At 41.0% G+C, this 19,791-nt stretch overlaps 1 protein-coding gene across 2 annotated transcripts in view; it reads left to right on the top strand.

Moving 5' to 3' along the window:
- LOC100811668 (flowering time control protein FPA) overlaps nt 1-18,553 on the top strand; it is a 30,607-nt gene extending 12,054 nt beyond the window's left edge. For both annotated transcript variants that reach the window (XM_003556761.5, XM_014772649.2), the window contains one exon: nt 17,118-18,553. In XM_003556761.5, the coding sequence (XP_003556809.1) occupies nt 17,118-18,351 (1,234 nt within the window). In that variant the 3' untranslated portion in view covers nt 18,352-18,553. The remainder of the gene's footprint in view (nt 1-17,117) is intronic.
- The last annotated feature ends 1,238 nt before the right edge of the window (nt 18,554-19,791 follow it).

Raw genomic sequence — 19,791 nt, 5'->3', positions numbered from 1 at the left:
TTTAAGTACTTTGTGGTGGATTTTTTAGCACTTTGTGACAGTTTTCAAATGCAAATTCAAGTGGCTAAAAAATAAAAATTAATTTAAGACAGCTAAAACCTATTACAAAGTGTCAATTTATTATGTCAGAACTAAAAGATGCAATTTTTCAAAATTCAGGGACTAAAAAAAGCACATACCCCAAATTCAGGGACTACAACAGTAATTAAGCTTATTTGAATTAAAACTCAATAATGCTGACTGAAAGAAAACAATAGACAATTGAATCCGGGTGTCAATGTAATCAATTGAGAGTGTTATTGTAAAATATGGGTAATAAATGAGAGATTAGTTATCGATATCCTAATTTTCTAATTACCATAATTATGTAGATCCTAAAATATGCCCATTGTGAAAAGCCACAAATACAATATCTGATACAACCATTGGTGAAGAATTATGTGAGCCTTTAGTACACAAAGGCAACCAAGGAAGGTGGGGGCGTGTTTACGTGAGGAAAGGGCAGGAAGAAAGGGCATTAGAAGGATGATTTGGTCATAATTGTTAGTTAAGGGGTATTTTGGGGTGTGGAGTTAGATATTTTGCCTTTTGTTATCTTTACGGTTATTAGTAACAGATTTGGAGAGAGAAGGGGGATTCATTCTGTTTTTGGATTATTATCATTTTGGATAGAGGAGCTTGGCTCTGGGATAGACAGGGTACCCATTCCTGTCTGTTTTTCTTTGTTCTTGTTATCTTTTCTATTCAATCAAGGTCTCCCTGTTTCATTCACAATATCTACTATATTTGGTTTTCTAGTTCTGCATCAATTTGGTCCGACCTGCCGGATATTCTCATCTGTGGATGCCCACAACTAGGAATCAGAAAAAGAATCAACGACAGGAATCACCGAAAATGGAGGCACGCATGATTCAAGTAGAAGGAGAGCTGGATTGGGTTCGATCATCAATCGAGGAATTGCGTCTTAAGGCTGCAGAAAGCAAATCGATTATGGACCAGCTGCAGAAAAAATCAGAGCAACAGACCAAACTGATGGAAGCCATATCTCGAGGTTTTAGGAGGAATGGAGACGAAGATGGAGGTGAGAACTCAGTGGGACAGAAGGAGAGTGAGAAACCGAAGGCAAGTGTGAGCTTGAAGCCATTGGAGGGAATTGCCTTGGAGGAATTTCGTCAATCCCTCAAAAAGGTGGAGTTACCCATGTTTAATGGAGAGGACCCAGCGGGGTGGATTACGAGAGCTGAGATTTATTTTCGTGTTCACGAAACCAGCGAGGAAGTGAAGGTGAACCTCGCTCAGCTCTGTATGGAGAATGAAACCATTTATTTCTTCAACGCCTTACTCAGCGATTACGACGAGTTGACGTGGGACGATCTCAAACACGAACTATTGGAACACTACGGAGGTATCGGGGAAGGAAGCGTGTTTGAGCAGTTGACCTCTTTGCAGCAAACTGGAGGTGTTGAGGAATATATCAAGAAGTTTGAATGTCTAACTTCTCAGATTCCGAGGCTCCATGACGAACAGTGTTTTGCTTATTTCATCCATGGGCTACGTGAAGAAATTCGTTCGAGGATGAGGAGTTTAAATGTGGTAAGCCCAATGTCACATGGAAGGATGATGAATGCCGCAAAAGCTATCAAGCTGGAGCTGTCTAGCCATGGCAGAAACTGGAGTGAGAAAAAGGAGACACGTGGGAGTGGCGGATCTTATTTGGGTTTTCGGATCAGCTCCAACGTATTGGCTAGAAATAACCCGAGGAGTTTTGGAGGACAAGGAGTGGTAATGGGCCTGGCCCAAATGCACCAGCTGACATTGGAGAAAAAAAATAGAAACTGGCCCAGAGATAGAGGAACTAAGCATTTAGCTTACCAGGACCTTATGGAACGTTGTCGAAAAGGGCTTTGCTTTAAATGTGGAGAGTCGTATGGCGCATTCCACCAATGTCCTATGAAACAATTACGCGTCATATTGGTAGGATACATGCAAGCTGAATTTGATGGGGAATGTAGTGCTATGAGGTTATTAAGCTCTCAGGTGGAACAAATTGGTGATTCACGGACAATGAAGATGCGAGGTAAGGTGTTCGATGTTCCCCTCTTTATACTTGTTCACAGCGGCGCTTCCCATAATTTTATTTCTCGGAAGTTAGTGGAGGCTATGGGATGGAAGTGGGAGGAAACGAGGAGCATGCGAATCTTGTTGGGTGATGGTCACAAAACTCTGACCTGTGGGGTTTGTCACAGATTAACGGTGGAGGTTGATGCATGTCGTTTTGTGGTTGACACCTGTCTTTTTGATCTGGAGGACATCGATTTGATTTTGGGAATGGCATGGCTAAGTTCTTAGGGGAAATGCATGTGGATTGGAGAAGGTAGATTATGAAGATTAATGCTTTCCAGGGAGAGAAAGTTTTGACGGGTCTCCAACCAGGAGAACTCAAATTTATTTCATTGTTTTTTTTTAATGGCCAAAATAATAATATATTAATTAGAAAATAAAAGATACATAGTACCAGAGGTACTACAACAAACCACAGGAGGTAGGGTCTCCTGAGTCATAAAGCAATTAAAAGTATCTAACATCCCAACAAAAACAATACAACCCATCCCAACATGACAAACACTACTTAAAAGCTACAGCCATAGCTGAAGACCATTGGTGAAAAGGAACAGTAAAATCCTTTTCCCACCCCCTCATCCAAGACCAAGAGTGGAAAATTGTATTATCCACCAGCTTGGAGATGACAAAAGGATGATTGTTGAAGATAATGTCGTTTCTGAGCTTCCATATTGATGTTGTAGCTGCTATCCACCAGATTTTCCACCTTCTGTTAGTGTCTTTCAATCCTAACATGGAATAATGCTGGATGAAATTATCCATAGGCCTCCAATGGAGCACTCTAGGTTCCTTTACCCATGAGCTGAATTCCCACCATAGAGGCATAACTTTATGGCACAAGAAGAATAAGTGGGAGGCAGATTCAACTTTGTTTTGACAAAAGGGGCACAAATCATTTTCAATGGTAACATGCCTCCTAATTAAATTATCCTTAGTGGGCAATCTGTCCCATAGAAGTCTCCAAGCAAAGACTAGGGCTCTAGGAGGGATTTTCATGTTCCATAGGTGATGGAAACCAAGACATTGATCTTCATGAAGATGATCAGCTTTAATATAAAGATAGGCAGAATTAGTAGAGAAAATTCCTTTAGGGTCAGCTCCCCACACCCAAGAGTCTTTCAAAACTGTAGATGGCCTAATTGCAGCAGTTTGATCAATAAACTCTGAGGCTCTTCCCATTTCATTATCAAACAGATTGCGCCTCCAAGAAAAGCTCCATCCCACCCAGATTCACAAAAGGATCCCATGGTTGTCACTGTCTGAAGTTTCTGAGATGAGAGTTGGTATAATTCCGGGAACCTATCTTTTAGCCTTATCCCTCTTTCCACCCAAGAGTCCTCCCAAAAAAGAATTTGATCACCCCTACCCAGCTTCCAAATGAATTGCCTGGACACATCTGCCATACTGCTGTGATTAATTGTAGACCTCAAATCAGACCACCAGAATGAGAAGTGCTTCCTTGTGGGCCCCTCATCTAAGCCTCTCCATCCCCTGTATTTTGAAATTAAAATTCTATTCCACAATTGGTCTGGATGGTGAAACATCATCCATTTCCATTTGATTAAGAGAGCTTTGTTAAAAGCTGTAATGTCTTTAACTCCCAATCCTCCTCTTTCTCTAACAGCACACACTTGACTCCAAGCCACCCAAGCTATCTTCTTCCCTTCTTGGTTACCACCCCAAAGAAACTTTCTTTGGATGGAAATGAGCTTGTTAATCACTGCTGAAGGAGCCCTGAAAAAAGACATGTAAAACAATGGCAGAGCTGTTAAGACAGCATTAGTTAGGGTGATTCTACCAGCCATGGATATACTTCTCTGCCTCCATTTGTTCAGTTTAGCCTCAAATTTGTTGATAATAGGTTCCCACACCACCTTCCTTCTCGGATTGACACCTATAGGCAGCCCTAGGTAGCAGAAAGGAAGCTGCAGTGGACCACAATTCAAGAGATCAGCAGCACATCTGATCCACTGATCAGATTGACCAATTGCTCCCAGTTGGCTCTTGGCAAAATTGATTCTCAGGCCAGAAGCTATTTCAAAGCTTCTAAGAATAGCCTTGATAACACTAACATTATCCATAGAAGCTTCCCCAAAGAAGATGGTGTCATCCGCAAACTGGAGAATATTCACTGGGACCTTATTCTTCCCTACCAAAAAGCTCTGAAATAAGTTTCTAGACACTGCTTCCCTCATCAAACCTGTTAACCCTTCAGCAACCAAGACAAATAATAAAGGGGCCAAGGGATCCCCTTGTCTCAATCCTCTTTGAGGCTTAAATTCCTCAGTCGGACTTCCATTTACAAGGATGGATATTGAAGCTGATGAAAGGAAGCCTTTAACCCAACCAATCCACCTTTCATGGAACCCCATTCTTCTCATCATATAAAATAGGAATTGCCAGGACACAGAGTCATAAGCTTTTTCGAAGTCCACTTTAAACACCGAGCAAGATTTCTTTTGCCTCCTAGCCTCCTCAACAACCTCACTAGCAATCAAGACTCCATGTAACAGCTGTCTACCCTTAACAAATGCTGACTGTCTTTCATCAACAAGTTGATCCAGAACCTTACTTAGCCTATTAGATAGGATTTTAGCAATAATCTTGTATACACTTCCTATGAGGGATATGGGTCTGAAGTGACTAATAATTTGAGGATCCTTGATCTTAGGAATAAGAGCAATGAATGAAGAATTGAGGCCCTTAGGAAAAGCAGCATTCACATGAAATTCTGCTAGAAATCTTAAGAAATCAGGTTTCAGCTCTTTCCAAAAGTGCTTGATAAATCTAAAATTAAGCCCATCAGGCCCTGGGCTTTTGTCATTGCCACATGCCCACACTGTAGAATATATCTCCTCCTCTTTAAATGGCTCCACCATCAAATCCCTCTGAATTGGGTGCAGGACATTAAAAGCAACTCCATCTAAGTTGGGTCTCAGCAGATGAGGCTCAGAAAATCTGCTCTGAAATTGATGCATTACTTCAGCCTTAATCCTGTTAGGGTTTTCTACCCAAGAACCATCAATCAGCAGACCCCTCATAGCATTTTTCCTTCTGCTGTAATTAATGATTCTGTGAAAATATGCTGTATTGCTGTCTCCCTCTTTAATCCACTTGCTTCTAGATTTCTGTCTTACAAAGGACTCATGGATAGTTGCCTTCTCCCAAAGCTCAGCTTGAGTCTTCTTGAGCTCCTGGATTTGCTGATCAGAAGGTTGTGCTGATAGTGAATTTTCCAGATCATTTAGCTTTTGCTGAATCTGCTTAACTTTATTACCCATGTCTCCAAAGTTATCTTTGTGCCATTCATTGTGCCATTTAATGGAAGGGACAGAAGAGGTTCAGGAGAATAGAGTGAAGGGAGAACCGCAGGAAGTTTTGGAGAGTATTCTGGAGAAATTTGCTGATGTTTTCAAGGAACCCACTGGTTTGCCTCCCCCACGAGCTCGTGAGCACAATATTACTCTCCAACTCTGAGTGGCTCCAATTAATGTAAGACCCTATCGGTATCCACACCTCCACAAGAATGAAATAGAGAGACAGGTGAAAGAGTTGTTGGCGAATGGGCATATCCGATATAGCCAGAGTGCTTATTCTAGTCCAGTCATCTTGGTTAAGAAGAAGAACAATAAGTGGCGTATGTGTGTGGATTTCAGGGCATTGAATAGGGTTACAATACTTGACAAATTCCCAATTCCTGTTATCGAAGAGTTACAGGGAGCTAAGTATTTTTCTAAACTGGATTTGACCTCAAGATATCACCAGGTGCGTATGAGGACTGCAGACATACCTAAAACAACGTTTAGAACCCATGAGGGCCATTACGAGTACCTCGTAATTCCTTTTGGGCTGATGAATGTTCCATCTACCTTCCAAGCTTTGATGAATGATGTCTTCAGAGATTATTTAAGAAAAAGGATGTTGGTTTTTTTTATGACATCCTTGTGTATAGCAAAGGATGGCAAGAGCACTTGCAGCTGCTTCAACAGGTTCTGGAAGTTTTGAGGCACAACAAGCTGTTTGCAAGACGTGAGAAATGCACTTTTGGCCAAGAACAAGTTGAATACTTGGGTCATATCATCTTTGTGCAGGGAGTGGCGGTCGAGCCTGCCAAGGTGAAAAGTGTTCTTGGGTGGCCTAGACCAAAGAATGTGAAGGGGGTCAGAGGCTTCCTAGGCCTCACGAGCTATTATAGGAAGTTTATAAGGGATTATGGTAAGATTGCATGGCCACTGACTGCTCTAACAAAAAAAATGGATTTAAATGGGGTGCTTTGGCTCAACAAGCATTCGATGCTTTGAAGAAGCGTGTGACGGAGGCACCAGTGTTGAGATTGCCAAATTTTGAAGAGCAATTTGAGTTAGAATACGATGCTTCGAGAACAGGAATTGGAGCAATCCTGATGCAAAACTGCCATCCAATTGCATATTTCAGTTAGGCATTGGGTGAGAAGAATCTATCTAAATCTACCTATGAGAAAGAGTTGATGGCAGTCGTCCTTGCTATCCAACATTGGCGGCCATACCTGTTAGGAAGGAAATTTGTTGTGTTTTCAGATCAGAGGAGTTTAAAACAGTTGCTAAGTCAAAGGGTTTTAACAGGTAATCAACAAAATTGGTTGGCCAAGTTGATGGGGTATAATTTTGAGATAATTTATAAGCCTGGGAACGAGAATAAAGGAGCTGATGCCCTGTCAAGGAGTTTGGAGGACGCCGAATTGACTAATATGATCTCTTATCTTGAGTGGTTAGATTGGCAGCAGTTGACTCATGAGGTGCAGCAAGATACCCACTGGAAAAAGGTTATTTGTGATTTGCGACAGGATAAAGAGGCCCATACCGGTTTCTCCTATAATCAGGGAGTGCTGCTTTATAAAGGGAGGTTGGTGGTGCATGAGAAATCTCCTTGGATTCAGAAGTTACTAGAGGAATTTCATTCTACTCCTCAGGCTGGTCATTCGGGTTTTTATAGGACATATCGGAGGTTGACTTCCAATTTATTTTGGAAAGGTATGAAAGAAGATGTCAAACGGTTTGTGCAAGCTTGTGACATTTGTCAGCATCAGAAGTATAGTGCTACCTCACCTGGAGGATTGCTGCAACCTCTTCCTATTCCGGAACAGGTCTGGGAGGATGTATCAGTTGATTTTATCACAGGGTTGCCTTGTTCGAGAGGCTATGAAGCTATTCTGGTTGTTGTGGACAGGCTGACCAAATATAGCCATTTTGTTCCATTGAAACACCCTTATACTGCCAAGGGAATTGTTGAGATTTTCGTAAGGGAAGTAGTGAGGCTACATGGAGTTCCAAAATCTCTCGTGAGTGATAGAGATCCTTTATTTATGAGTTTGTTTTGGAAGGAATTTTTTAAGTTACAGGGGACAATGCTCAAGATGAGTACAACTTACCTTCCGCAAACGGATGGACAGACCAAAGTCACAAATAGGTGTCTTGAAACCTATTTGCGTTGTTTCATTACTGACCAGCCCAAAAATTGGTCCCTTTGGTTGTCCTAGGCAGAATTCTGGATCAATACCACATACCACGAGTCTATAGGGACTACTCCTTTCGCAGCGGTGTACGGTCGTGAACCTCCCAAGATTATACAGTGCATTCCAGGGGAAGTGAGAGTAGAATCAGCTCAAAGGGAGTTAATTGATCGTGATGAGGCATTGAGACAGTTAAAAACATTTTTACTGAGTGCCCAAGATCGCATGAAAACCCAGGCGGATAAGCACAAAAAGGAAAGGGAGTTTGAAGTAGGAGACATGGTGTTTTTAAAGCTTAAACAACACAGGCATCATTCAGTCATAGCTAGAATTAGTCCTAAACTCAGTGCAAGGTATTATGGGCCATTTAAAATACTAGAAAAGATTGGGAAAGTGGCTTACAAACTGCAACTTCCTCCCACTTCAAGAATTCATCCCGTGTTTCATGTGTCCTTACTCAAGAAGGCAGTGGGGAATTATGAGGCAGAAGCAGACTTACCTACTGGGCTGGATGATGATAGAGCTGACATCATCAAACCTGAAGCTGTTTTAGCTTCTAGGAGAGTGATCAAGCATGGAGAAAGATTGAAACAGTGGTTGATTCAATGGAAAGGGAAGTCAGTGGACGAAGCAACATGGGAGGATGAAATCTCAATCTAGAGCCAATTTCCTACTCTTTGTCTTGAGGACAAGACAATTGCTCAAGGGGGAGGTATTGATACAACCATTGGTGAAGAATTACGTGAGCCTTTAGTACACGAAGACAACCAAGGAAGGTGGGGGCGTGTTTACGGGAGGAAAGGGCATTAGAAGGGTGATTTGGTCATTTTATTAATCTGCAAAAGTATAATAGTATTATATATGTAACAGTACAAGTTGTACTGGATGATTACAGAGAGACCAATTTAGGTAAGACTATGGTGACCTAATACATAGTTTACAACATGAATGAAGAAACGATAGTACCAGCCTTCTGCTAGTGTCACCATTACCCCCACTATAATTATTACCCCCCTCCCCCCCCCCACCATCCCATAAAAGTCTCCTTCATATTGCTAGACCAGTGATTAAAAGGCATGTCAAAACCTTTAACCAGATTTTTAAACCAGGTCCAGCAGAGGAATATGGCATCCTCCAAGATCTTACTAGCATTAAGCCTTTCTTCCTCAAAAGCAATCTTATTCCTATGCTGCCAGATACTCCATGTCAAGGAAGTCCACCAGCATTGCCATTTTTGATAGCTAGTGTCTTTTCCATTTCGAAGCACTTGCTGGAGGAAGTGCATACGGGGGTTCTTTGGAAATGGGGCTGAGGTATTTGTCCACGATAATGATTCCCACCAAAGTGGCATGATCTTGCTGCAACTAAAAAAGAGGTGTGCTGCATCCTCTTCCTTATTTTTGCAAAATGGGCATGTAAGATCATGAATTTCCACATGCCTCCTGCACAAATTGGTTTTAGTGGGTAATCTGTCCCTGATAAGTCTCCACACAAAGAAGGCAGCTTTACTAGGGACCTTGACCTTCCACAACTCCGTGAAAAGCCATCCTGATTTTCATTAATTTGATCTGCCATGAGCAAGCTGTACCCGTTCCTAGCTGTGTACATGCCTGAGACGTCCTCTTTCCAAATCCACTTATCTTGTCTTTTTGGATGAATGTTGGTGCCTTGTAAATCTTCTAGAAACCTCACCGCCATATCCAGCTCACTGTCAAAAAGTTCGCGTCTCCATTTGAGATCCCACTCCCAACCTACATCTGATAAAGTACCCATACACTGAATAGATTGATTTTGCTGCTTCGAAATAGTGAAAAGTGTAGGGTATTTCTGCTTAAGTGGTACTCCATCCACCCTCCAACCATCCTCCCAGAACCTAACCTTTGCTCCACACCCCATTTTCCATTGTATGCCTTTAGCTAGACATCTTCCATCCTCACCAGCCAAAAATATTTTGTTTATATCCTTCCACTAAGCTGATACTCTACTGCCTCTGCATACCCCCTCCAAATTACCCCAATCTCCATATTTTGAGGTTAGTTTTCTAGCCAACAGTTGTCTTTGATTATGGAAAAGGTTCCATTTCCACTTACCAAGAAGAGCATAGTTGAACTTCCTAAGATCCTTAATTCCCATTCCTCCTTTCTCCTTTGGTAGACATACTGACTCCCATTTCACCCACGCTATCTTCTTTTGCTCGGCCCCTCCACCCCACAAAAACCGCCGCTGCAACCACACCAATTTGTCCAGAACGCTTTTTGGAACCCTGAAAAAGGAAAAGAAATATATAGAAATAGAATTTAGGACAACCTTTATGAGTGTTACCCTTCCCCTAAAAGATAGGAATTTTTGTTTCCATTTGGCCAATTTCCTCTCACATTTCTTGACAATAGGATCCCACAGCTCAGAACCCCTAGGGTTGGCCCCTATCAGAATACCCAGGTATAAAAAAGGTATGGTCAGTAGCTCGCAATTTAGATAGCTAGCAGCAGACACCTTCCAACTCTCCGACATCCCAATTACCCCAAATTTGCTCTTTGAGAAGTTAATCTTAAGATCTGAGACTTCAAAACTTCTTAAAATCACCTTGATGGCTCTCACATTTTCCATGGATGCTTTCCCAAGGAAAAGTGTGTCATCTGCATACTGCAGTATGCTGATATTGACTTCATTTCTGCCCACTTTGAAACCTTGATACAGGTTTTTATCCATTGCTTCTTTCACTAGTCCATTTAATCCTTCCACAACAATGTTAAACAGAAATGGAGCTAAAGGATCACCTTGTCCTAGGCCTCTTTGGGGGATGAACTCAGATGTAGGGCTACCATTAACCAATATGGAAATAGAAGTAGGCTTTAGGCAGCCTTCAATCCAGGATATCCATTTCCCACAAAAACCCAACCTCTTCAACATATACAATACAAACTCCCAAGATACTGAGTCGTAGGCCTTTTCATAATCTACTTTGAAAACCAAGCATGGCTTATTCCTTGTCTTTGCTTCATGGATCACTTCATTTGCAATGATAGTACTTTGCAGCAAATGTCTACCCTCTATAAATGCTGATTGCGTCTCATCAATTAATAGTGGCATCACCCCCTTCAACCTCCTTGCTAAAACCTTGGCCACTATGTTGTATATGCACCCTATGAGAGAGATAGGTCTATAATCATGTAAGTACTGCAGATCCTTGACCTTAGGTACAAGGGTTACGAAGGATGCATTGCACCCGTTCGGGAAAGATCCATGTACATAGAACTCATCCATGAATCGAAGCATATCGGTCTTGATAATTTCCTAGAATTCCTTAATGAATCTGAAGTTTAGACCATTTGGACCAGGAGTCTTATCACTCCTGCACTCCCAAACCGCCTCCTTAACTTCATTTTCACTGAATGGGCCCGACAGTCTGATGTTATGCTGCTGCCCAATTTCTTTGAATCTGACCCCATCTAGTTTGGGTCTCACCCATTCAACCTCTTGAAATCTGTTCTTAAAAAACAGGTACGTTTCCGCCTTCACCCTCCCAGGTTCATCAACCCATACATCATTTACAAACACTCCTCTCAAGGTGCTGGATTTGCATTTTGGGTTTGCAAATCTATGAAAGAACCTTGAGTTAATGTCCCCCTCTTTGATCCATCGTGATCGTGCCTTCTGCCTTAACAAGGACTCGAAAGATTGAGCTGCTGACCATAACTCCTCCTGAAGATTTTTCCTGCACATAAGTACTTGAGCAGATAGCTGTCTCACATCTCCTTCAGCTTCTATTTTGTTTAACTCCTTCTCAATATTTACTAATTTCTGCCTGGTGTCTCCGTAATGATCCTTATTCCATGCTCTCAAGGTAGCTTTAATTCCTTTTATTTTTTCTTTGAGCATAAAACCCCCCCAACCCCTTACCTGATTATTCGACCAAGATTCTTGAACCACCCTTCGAAAGGATTTATCATGGAAACAGCAGTTTAAAATCCGGAAAGGGCGAGGTCCCCAATCAGCAGTTTCTGATTTTAGCAAGACCGGACAATGATCCAAGAAATTTCTTTCCAGAATAAACTGTGTGGAACCTTGCCATTTTGCTCAACCAATCAGCAGTGACAAGAAATCTATCAAGTCTGCTTTTTGCTGTTCCATTTGGCTTATACCAGGTGAATTTTCTCCCCGCACAAGGCACCTCTTCAACCTGAATGTTCTCTATCCATTCATTGAACTCGTCCATAGTGGCATCATTTACCCTACGTTGGCTCAACCCTACTCTCTCCTTTGCTGTTTGAATGTTGTTAAAATCTCCAAGTATACACCACAACACGTCTGGGTTTAGAGCTTTCAATTGAGTGATTTGACCCCACAAATTCCTCTTCTGGATCATATCACATGGTGCATATATGTTAACTATAGCCATTCTATGAGCATCTGGGACCCATATGCCCTCTAGATAGATGAATCCTTGCCCACACACCTTCCTATCCAATCTGAAAGAGCTTTCATTCCATAGGCATATCAGTCCTCCTGCTCTACTGACGGCAGGTTGCATTTCCCACTTAACATCTGTATTACCCCATAAAGCTTGACAAATATAATTATCTACTTGTTCCTTCTTAGTTTCTTGTATACACAGCATGTCTGCTCTTTCCTTTCTAACCATTCTTCTAACCGCCGCCCATTTCACTCCCCTCCCTAACCCCCTTATGTTGTATGTGATAATCTTTATTATTCAGGCTTCCTGTTACCCAACTTATTGGCATCCTCCTTGTCCCTCAGCTCCATCTTCGTAAATTGTGACCACCATTGCATCTCCTCCCTCACATGTAACTCCCAAATTCTGCGCCATCTCCCATTGTGCTGAGGCTTCCTTTGTATTCTCACTTGTGTGGTGGCTATCTTTTTGCAAATGGGGCTGAGTTATAATCTGCACTTCATCTGGTGTTATTATTCATTCCTGTTCTTCTAACCCACTACCACTGGTTGCTGGTGAAAATTCCTCTTGGTTCTCAGTTAGATAATGACTTCCTGCTGGGCGTAGCTATCTGTATTTCTTACCAATCCAGCAGTGGAAACTTGGTCCAATTTCTTTCTGCACCCTCTACTTCTTGAATACACCTTTCCCAAATGTCTTGGGCCTGTTTGTTCACACTGGTTATTCCTTTCTGGAGCCCTTATCTTATCACATAGGTAGTCTTTTGAGAAGCCCATTAAGGGCCCACCATCCTCCACATTTTGTAAGACAACATGTGGATTTGTGGCCTTAAATTCAAAATTTGCTACCGTCAATGGGTCCACCTTTTTCCCACTCTCCCCGATGCTGTTTTCTAAATCCCTTGAAATTTCTCTTTCCAGGATTACAGCTGCTACCTCTGCTGCCTCGTTAAGCACCTTCTTATGCATCTTGTATCTAGTTGTTTTGTCCTCTTTCCATAGCTTGTTGTTAGGTGTATGATTTGACCCATCAACAGTCCCTTGTGCCTGTAGTATTTTATTTTTGTCAGGCCTGATGTTGCTTCGTTCAGTGTCTTTTTGGACCTTGCAGGTTGCTGGTATGGCCCACTGATGTGTTGGCGGCAAAGACCTCTGGTTATTGACCTGAGGTTTGACGGGCTGGTATTGACCTTCGGTCCCTAGTGACGCTATGATTCCTTGCTGCTTCTCGCTCCCTGTTACAGTCAGCCAGGCCTCCTCCGGTGCCGGTTCCTTGTCCGACATGGCATCTCCGCTCATCATCTCTGTACCTGCTTCGCTGTCACTGTCGACAGAGGTTATATCCTTTGATGACCCTATGAATCCTTTCCCCCTTCACTTACATCTATCCCAGTTATCACAAAATTCCTCAGTCATATGGACAGTATACTCTATTCCATTAATCCAAAGTGAGACCTTATGTTGGATTAGTGGTGGACGTGATGTCTTAACCAGGATCCGCCCCCTATCCAACCTGTGTAATTCATCCATATCGTCATCCACCTCCACCACTTTTCCGACGTTGCGATCTGTTAAAGGTGCTTGACGTCCCAGGCATGCAATGGTATGCCCCAACATAAAAGCCATACCAAGCAGTGTCCAGTCCTCAATTGAGGGGTCCACTTTTCCAACAAGTAAAATATCGCCGATCGTTGGCCATTTACTTCCTCCGCCATTTGTGCAGCCCTGTTCTTTGTGAGTCCCATTAATAATACCATATCATCTCTGATATACTTCGGTATGATGCCATTGTACCCAGTCCACATAAGGTTATCTCCTATCCTGTCAAACATTGGTAGGTCCCTCAGTCTTCCCACCCATGTCCTGTTTAGCCATATATTTTCATCCACAGGTATGTTCATCTGCACCGATGAATTAGATGCAGGTCCAGCGGAGCTCAAAACTGGTTGGCACCTCCCTGTGGGAAATTTCTTGCTTTCTGCCATGAGGACCTGCACATACGAGGCTGCCTTTCTTTTTGTGAAAGGTGGAGAAAGTGGATCCATGGTTGCCTTGCTACCGCATCAGTGTCTATTTTAATTAATGGAAGTCCTACTTCGGAGTTTGCACCCAAGAGAGGTTTAAGGCAGGGTGACCCCCTTGCTCCCCTCCTTTTTAATTTGGTGGCAGAAGGGCTTACAGGATTAATGAGGTCAGCCATATCCAAAAATCTGTACAGCAGTTATCAAGTTGGAAGTTTGAAGGAAGATATAAATATTCTGCAATATGCAGATGACACTCTATTCTTTGGAAAGGCTATGTCAGTCAATGTCAGAGTTTTAAAGTCTATCTTATCATGTTTTGAGATGGCTTCTGGACTCAGGATCAATTATTCAAAAAGTCAGTTTGGATGCATTGGAAAATCTGAGGAATGGTGTAGAGATGCGGCCCTTTTTCTCAACTGCAGCCAGATGAATATTCCTTTCTTGTACCTAGGAATTCCAGTGGGGTCTAGTCCTAAAAGTGGGAGTGTTTGGCAGCCTATCATTAACAAATTTCAGACCAAGCTGGCAGCTTGGAAGCATAGATGTCTCTCTATGGGGGGCAGAATTACCATTATCAATTCTGTTCTGACAGCAATGCCTATTTACTTGTTGTCCTTCTACAGAATTCCCAAAAAAGTTGCTCAGAAAATAGTAGCTATTCAAAGAAATTTCCTTTGGGGTGGTGGCAATGACACATATAAGATCCCTTGGGTTAAATGGGATACAGTCTGTTTACCTAAAGTTAGAGGTGGATTGGGTATTAAAGATTTGAACAAGTTCAATGAAGCCTTGTTAGGAAAATGGGGGTGGCAGTTGGCAAACAATCCTCAGCAGCTGTGGGCTAGAATTTTAGTGTCTTTATATGGGGGATGGCATGCCTTATTACATGGTAGAGGTAGTGGTGACAGTTCTCCTTGGTGGAAGGATTTAAAACTTATCTTCCAGCAGCAACACCAGTGTAGTTTGACCACTCACTTGAGGTGGAAGGTGGGTAATGGGGCTAGAATCCAGTTCTGGAAAGACAAATGGAGGGAAGAGGATATAACCCTTAAAGACAAATACCCTGCTTTATATCAGGTGAGTCAGCAACAGGACCTGACTATTAATTTGATGGGTCAGAATGTTGAAAATGGGTGGGATTGGAAGTTCCAATGGAGGAGAAACTTTTTCGATCATGAAATTGATATGGTGGCAGCTTTCATGGATGAGATTGACGGAGTTCAGATTCACTCCTCTAGAATGGATCACCTCATTTGGAGGGCTGACCCTAGTGGATCCTATTCCACAAAATCAGCATACAGTTTTCTCATGGAAGATGGCAGTTCAGAATATGAAGATAATGCTTCCAGGTTTATGTGGAATCTGAAAATTCCTCCAAGAGCAGCTGCATTCTCTTGGAGAATTTTTAAAGATAGGTTGCCTACTAAGGCTAATTTAAGAAGGAGGCAGGTGTGCCTTTCATCGTATTCATGTCCTCTATGTGAAGGAGAGGAGGAAACTATTGGTCATGTCATGTTCGATTGCACTAGAACTAGATGCCTTTGGTGGGAGGCTTTGAGATGGGCTGACAGAGTGGGTCCTTTCAACATTGATCCAAAAAATCACTTTATCCAATTCTCAAACTGGAGTAGCAAAAGATGTATAGACAATAGATGGGCAGTGCTTTGGATAGCTTTATCTATGACTATTTGGAAGCATAGAAATTCAATGGTTTTTAATAACCAGAATTTCAACTCCGAAAAAGTCATGGATGAAGCTTTATTTCATTCCTGGGCCTGGTTAAAATGTATGGACAAAGATTTCCATATTCATTTTAACCAATGGTCCACTAGTTTGAGGGAGGAGTTGTCTTAGGGGTGGTTTCTTTTTGGATCCAGCTATTGTTATTTTGTAATTTTCAGATGGGTTAGGCATATGTGCCTTGTACTATCTATTCTGTATGCAGCACACCTAGTACTGCATTATATATAAAATTATATATCGATTTTTGCTGTGCGAAAAAAAAAAAAAACGAGGCTGCCTTTTTCACATGTTGTGGTGGTTTTTCCTTTCCCTGATTTCGTCCACTGCTACCTTCTCCACGTACCATCCTCTCTCTGCCATGCTTTGGTACATTTACATGCATCTTTAGTCCTCCTACTACCAGGCTGTCCAGCTTTCTCTCCAACGTCGTGACATCCTTGACCCCCTTAAATCTAACAAAGCCATATCTCTTCCCCCACTTATTCCTATTTCTTGCAATGAAAACTTCTTGAACATCCCCCCATTTTTTGAACACATACCATAGCTCGGTTTCATTTGTATCTTCAGGAAATCTTGTGAAATAGAACGAGATTACGTCCAATGCATCCCTCAAGTTTCTCCTAATTTCGCTTTGCTGACCGTACTCATCTCTGTTGGGATTCCGTTGGGATCCTACAGTCACCCACTCTCTTTTTCTCTCAACCCCCCCCCCCCCCCTCCTTTCTCTCTCTCTCCCTGTTTCTCTCTCTACCTATCTCAATTGTTAGTTAAGGGGTATTTTGGGGTGTGGAGTTAGATATTTTGCCTTTTGTTATCTTTACGGTTATTAGTAACAGATTTGGAGAGAGAAGGGGGATTCATTCTGTTTTTGGATTATTATCATTTTGGATAGAGGAGCTTAGCTCTGGGACAGGCTGGGTACCCATTCCTGTATGTTTTTCTTTGTTCTTGTTATCTTTTCAATTCAATCAAGGTCTCCCTGTTTCATTCACAATATCTACTATATTTGGTTTTCTGGTTCTGCATCAATATCCAACAAAAAGAATTCCTTAGATGATAGAAAAGAACAGAATAGGAGGATTTGGAATCCCCCTACAGCAACCAAAGAAGAGATAATGAAACATTAATTAGCTTAAAAGAAGCTCTCCCACCCCAAGATCAAACTCTGCCACGAAATGGTAGTGAAGGAGAATTCTGATTAATAACTATGGCTAGTACACTCAACATTGCAACCATGCAACTATAGCACACTTCCAATGCAGTTTACTATCATTATTTTCCTCTCAATTGTTTTATGTTGAGTGTTAATGTCAATACGTTGATTTCAGACCTGAATTCTTGGATTGCACTGCAAAAACTGGTCTAGATATGCTTTCAAAGCATTACTACCAAGCAGTTGGTGTTTGGGTTGTTTTCTTTGTGCCTGGAAGTGATGCTGACATGCAATGCTACAACGAATTTATGCATTATCTGGAGGAAAAGAAGCGTGCCGCAGTTTCCAAGTTGGATGACAAGACCACTTTATTTCTTGTTCCTCCATCAGAGTTCTCAGAGAAAATACTGAAGGTACCTGGTAGGTTGAGCATATCTGGTGTTATTCTGAGGTTGGAGAACCCTGGTTTAAATCATGGTCCTGAACACATTCAAAGAGAAATGACAAACGAAAACCTGCTGTCCTATAATGAGAATATACTGCATCCAAAGTCATCATTTCCTTCAGTACGTGTACCTACATCCCCATCTATTTCAGAAATGAGTAATTCTGGAATCAGCAATCTTTCATTTCTGGGAAATAAATTTACAGCAGCTCCATCAGTTTCTGATTCAGCTCGTGCTGTAGCTGAGTCTCACGATGACAGAAGTCGCAACTATCCTGTCCAGCAGCGAACTTCTGGACCAAACTGGTCTTCTCAAAATCTGCAGAACTTCTCTAATAGAGCTCCACCATTGCAACCATCAGGTGGTCCTGTAGAATATATTGCCAAAGAACGCCAACCCATCATTCCAAGAACAGCGCCGGATGTAAATGCAATTCAATATTCCAGTGGAATTTCTGGTATTCCATTTTATGGTGATAGCAAGTTGTCTTACGCAGATATAAGGCATTTAGATCCTTTATCAGTGCCTGTGGGAGCTCTTGCCCCAGAACAGCTTGCACAACTAGCAGCGTCGCTTCTTGAGCAGAAGAGGCAATCAGGAAGCTCTTCTAGCACATCAGTGTTGGCTGATCCCCGACAGATTAACAGATTTAGCTCGTCCGACAACTCATCCAGACCACCCCAGATATATGCTACAGAAAACAACAATCTGGTGAATTCTGATCTTTCAACATCTCAGATGGGTCAAATGCTACAGATGCAAAAGCAACAACAGATCTCAAATGTGCCTCAGTTATCACAGATGGTTCAAAGGGAACAACAACAAAGAGAGGCCAATGGAAATCAGCTGGATAGTAGCTTGCAGGAAGATGATGCTGATATAGATCCACAGAGACGTCTACAGGCAACACTGCAGCTGGCGGCGGTTCTTCTTCACCAAATCCAGCATGGAAAAGGAAGTTGAGCAGTGTCAGGATATATGCTGTTGCTTTCTTGGTTTAATTTCTTTATCATAACATGTTAAAACAAGGATTAATAAATGGTTGTAAGTAGGATGATCAGATTTTCATTTTATGCATTACAGTGGCTTGCAGGCAGTGTGATTTGTAGTAGAAATACTGCAGTTCTTAGGTTTTTTAAAATCAGCTTCCAGCTTTTATTGGTTTTGTCCTTTCTCTTCCATAAAATTATTGTAGGGTTAAATAAGTTTTTAGTTCCTCCTCTTAGGTGGATTTCCAATTTTAGTTTCTCATAAACATTTTGACCGATCCACCCCCACAGACTTTCCGTTCCGTTTTTAGTCAGTCGTTAACTCGAACTGTTTGGTAATGAAGTGGCATCCACGTGGCTTGCCACATGAACTACTAATGTGGTAGTCATTGCAAAATATTTCTTTTTAAAATTTTCTGGCGATTTCTAAATTGCCAAAAAAGGTAAATTATGAAAATGGTCTTTCATTTTATCTTGTTTTTCACTTTTAGTTCCTTGAAAAAGTTTGCCCAATTTTAGTCCCATAATTTTTTTTCATTTGTATTTTTAGTTTTCCCATTAACTTAGACTGTTGAACCTAATAATTAATAATTATTATTTGGTTTAAATGAGTTTCATATCTGCAATATACTTTTTTTTTCAATTTATTATCTAAAAAATATTTTTTTAGTTTACTACTTGATATTTTTAAATTTACTTTTAGTATCGGTCGTTCGTTTTTTAAACTTACTTATTTTTAAACTACTTGATATTTTTAAAATTATTATTTAGTCTGTCATATCATCACTTAAATGATGATATGTTAGTTTTTTAACTAGTTACTTTATCATTTAACAGATTAAAACTATTAAAAACAAAAGTTTAAAAATGTTAGTAAAATAAAAAAAAATTAGGTAGTAAATAAAAAAAGAAATATATTACTGAAATAGAAAATAATTTAAGTCTTATTATTTTTACATAAATAATATGTAAGGCTGACTTTTTATTAACATTGTGCTACATTTCAAATTTAAACGCTACTTTGAAGTTACAATAATGTATTATATTGTGTTGATGATGTATGCTTTTAAACAGTGGCTTGTTAAAAATGACTTACCTTGGTTGCCGGTGAGAAGTAGTATTATTGAATAATCATACTTGAAATGTCATTACCATACTACATTAATATCTCCTTATACTACCCCATATGTGATACATTAAAAACATTGCATCATGTTACATACTATTTTGGCAAAGCTGGATAGGGCCAATATGCAAATACCCATCATCTCATGCGAAACTTTGAGTGTACGGTGCTAACTCATGCTTACAATAATAATGTGCAAGTTAATATCCAAATCTAGGATCATGTATTGCATGATAGTGCCGTGGATGTTACGGGTGAAATAACCAATTTTTTTTTTTTTTTTTTTGA

Source organism: Glycine max, chromosome 20 (genome assembly GCF_000004515.6).
Source record: "Glycine max cultivar Williams 82 chromosome 20, Glycine_max_v4.0, whole genome shotgun sequence".
NCBI classification, from domain to species: domain Eukaryota; kingdom Viridiplantae; phylum Streptophyta; class Magnoliopsida; order Fabales; family Fabaceae; genus Glycine; species Glycine max.
This window is presented reverse-complemented; position numbering and strand designations above follow the sequence as displayed.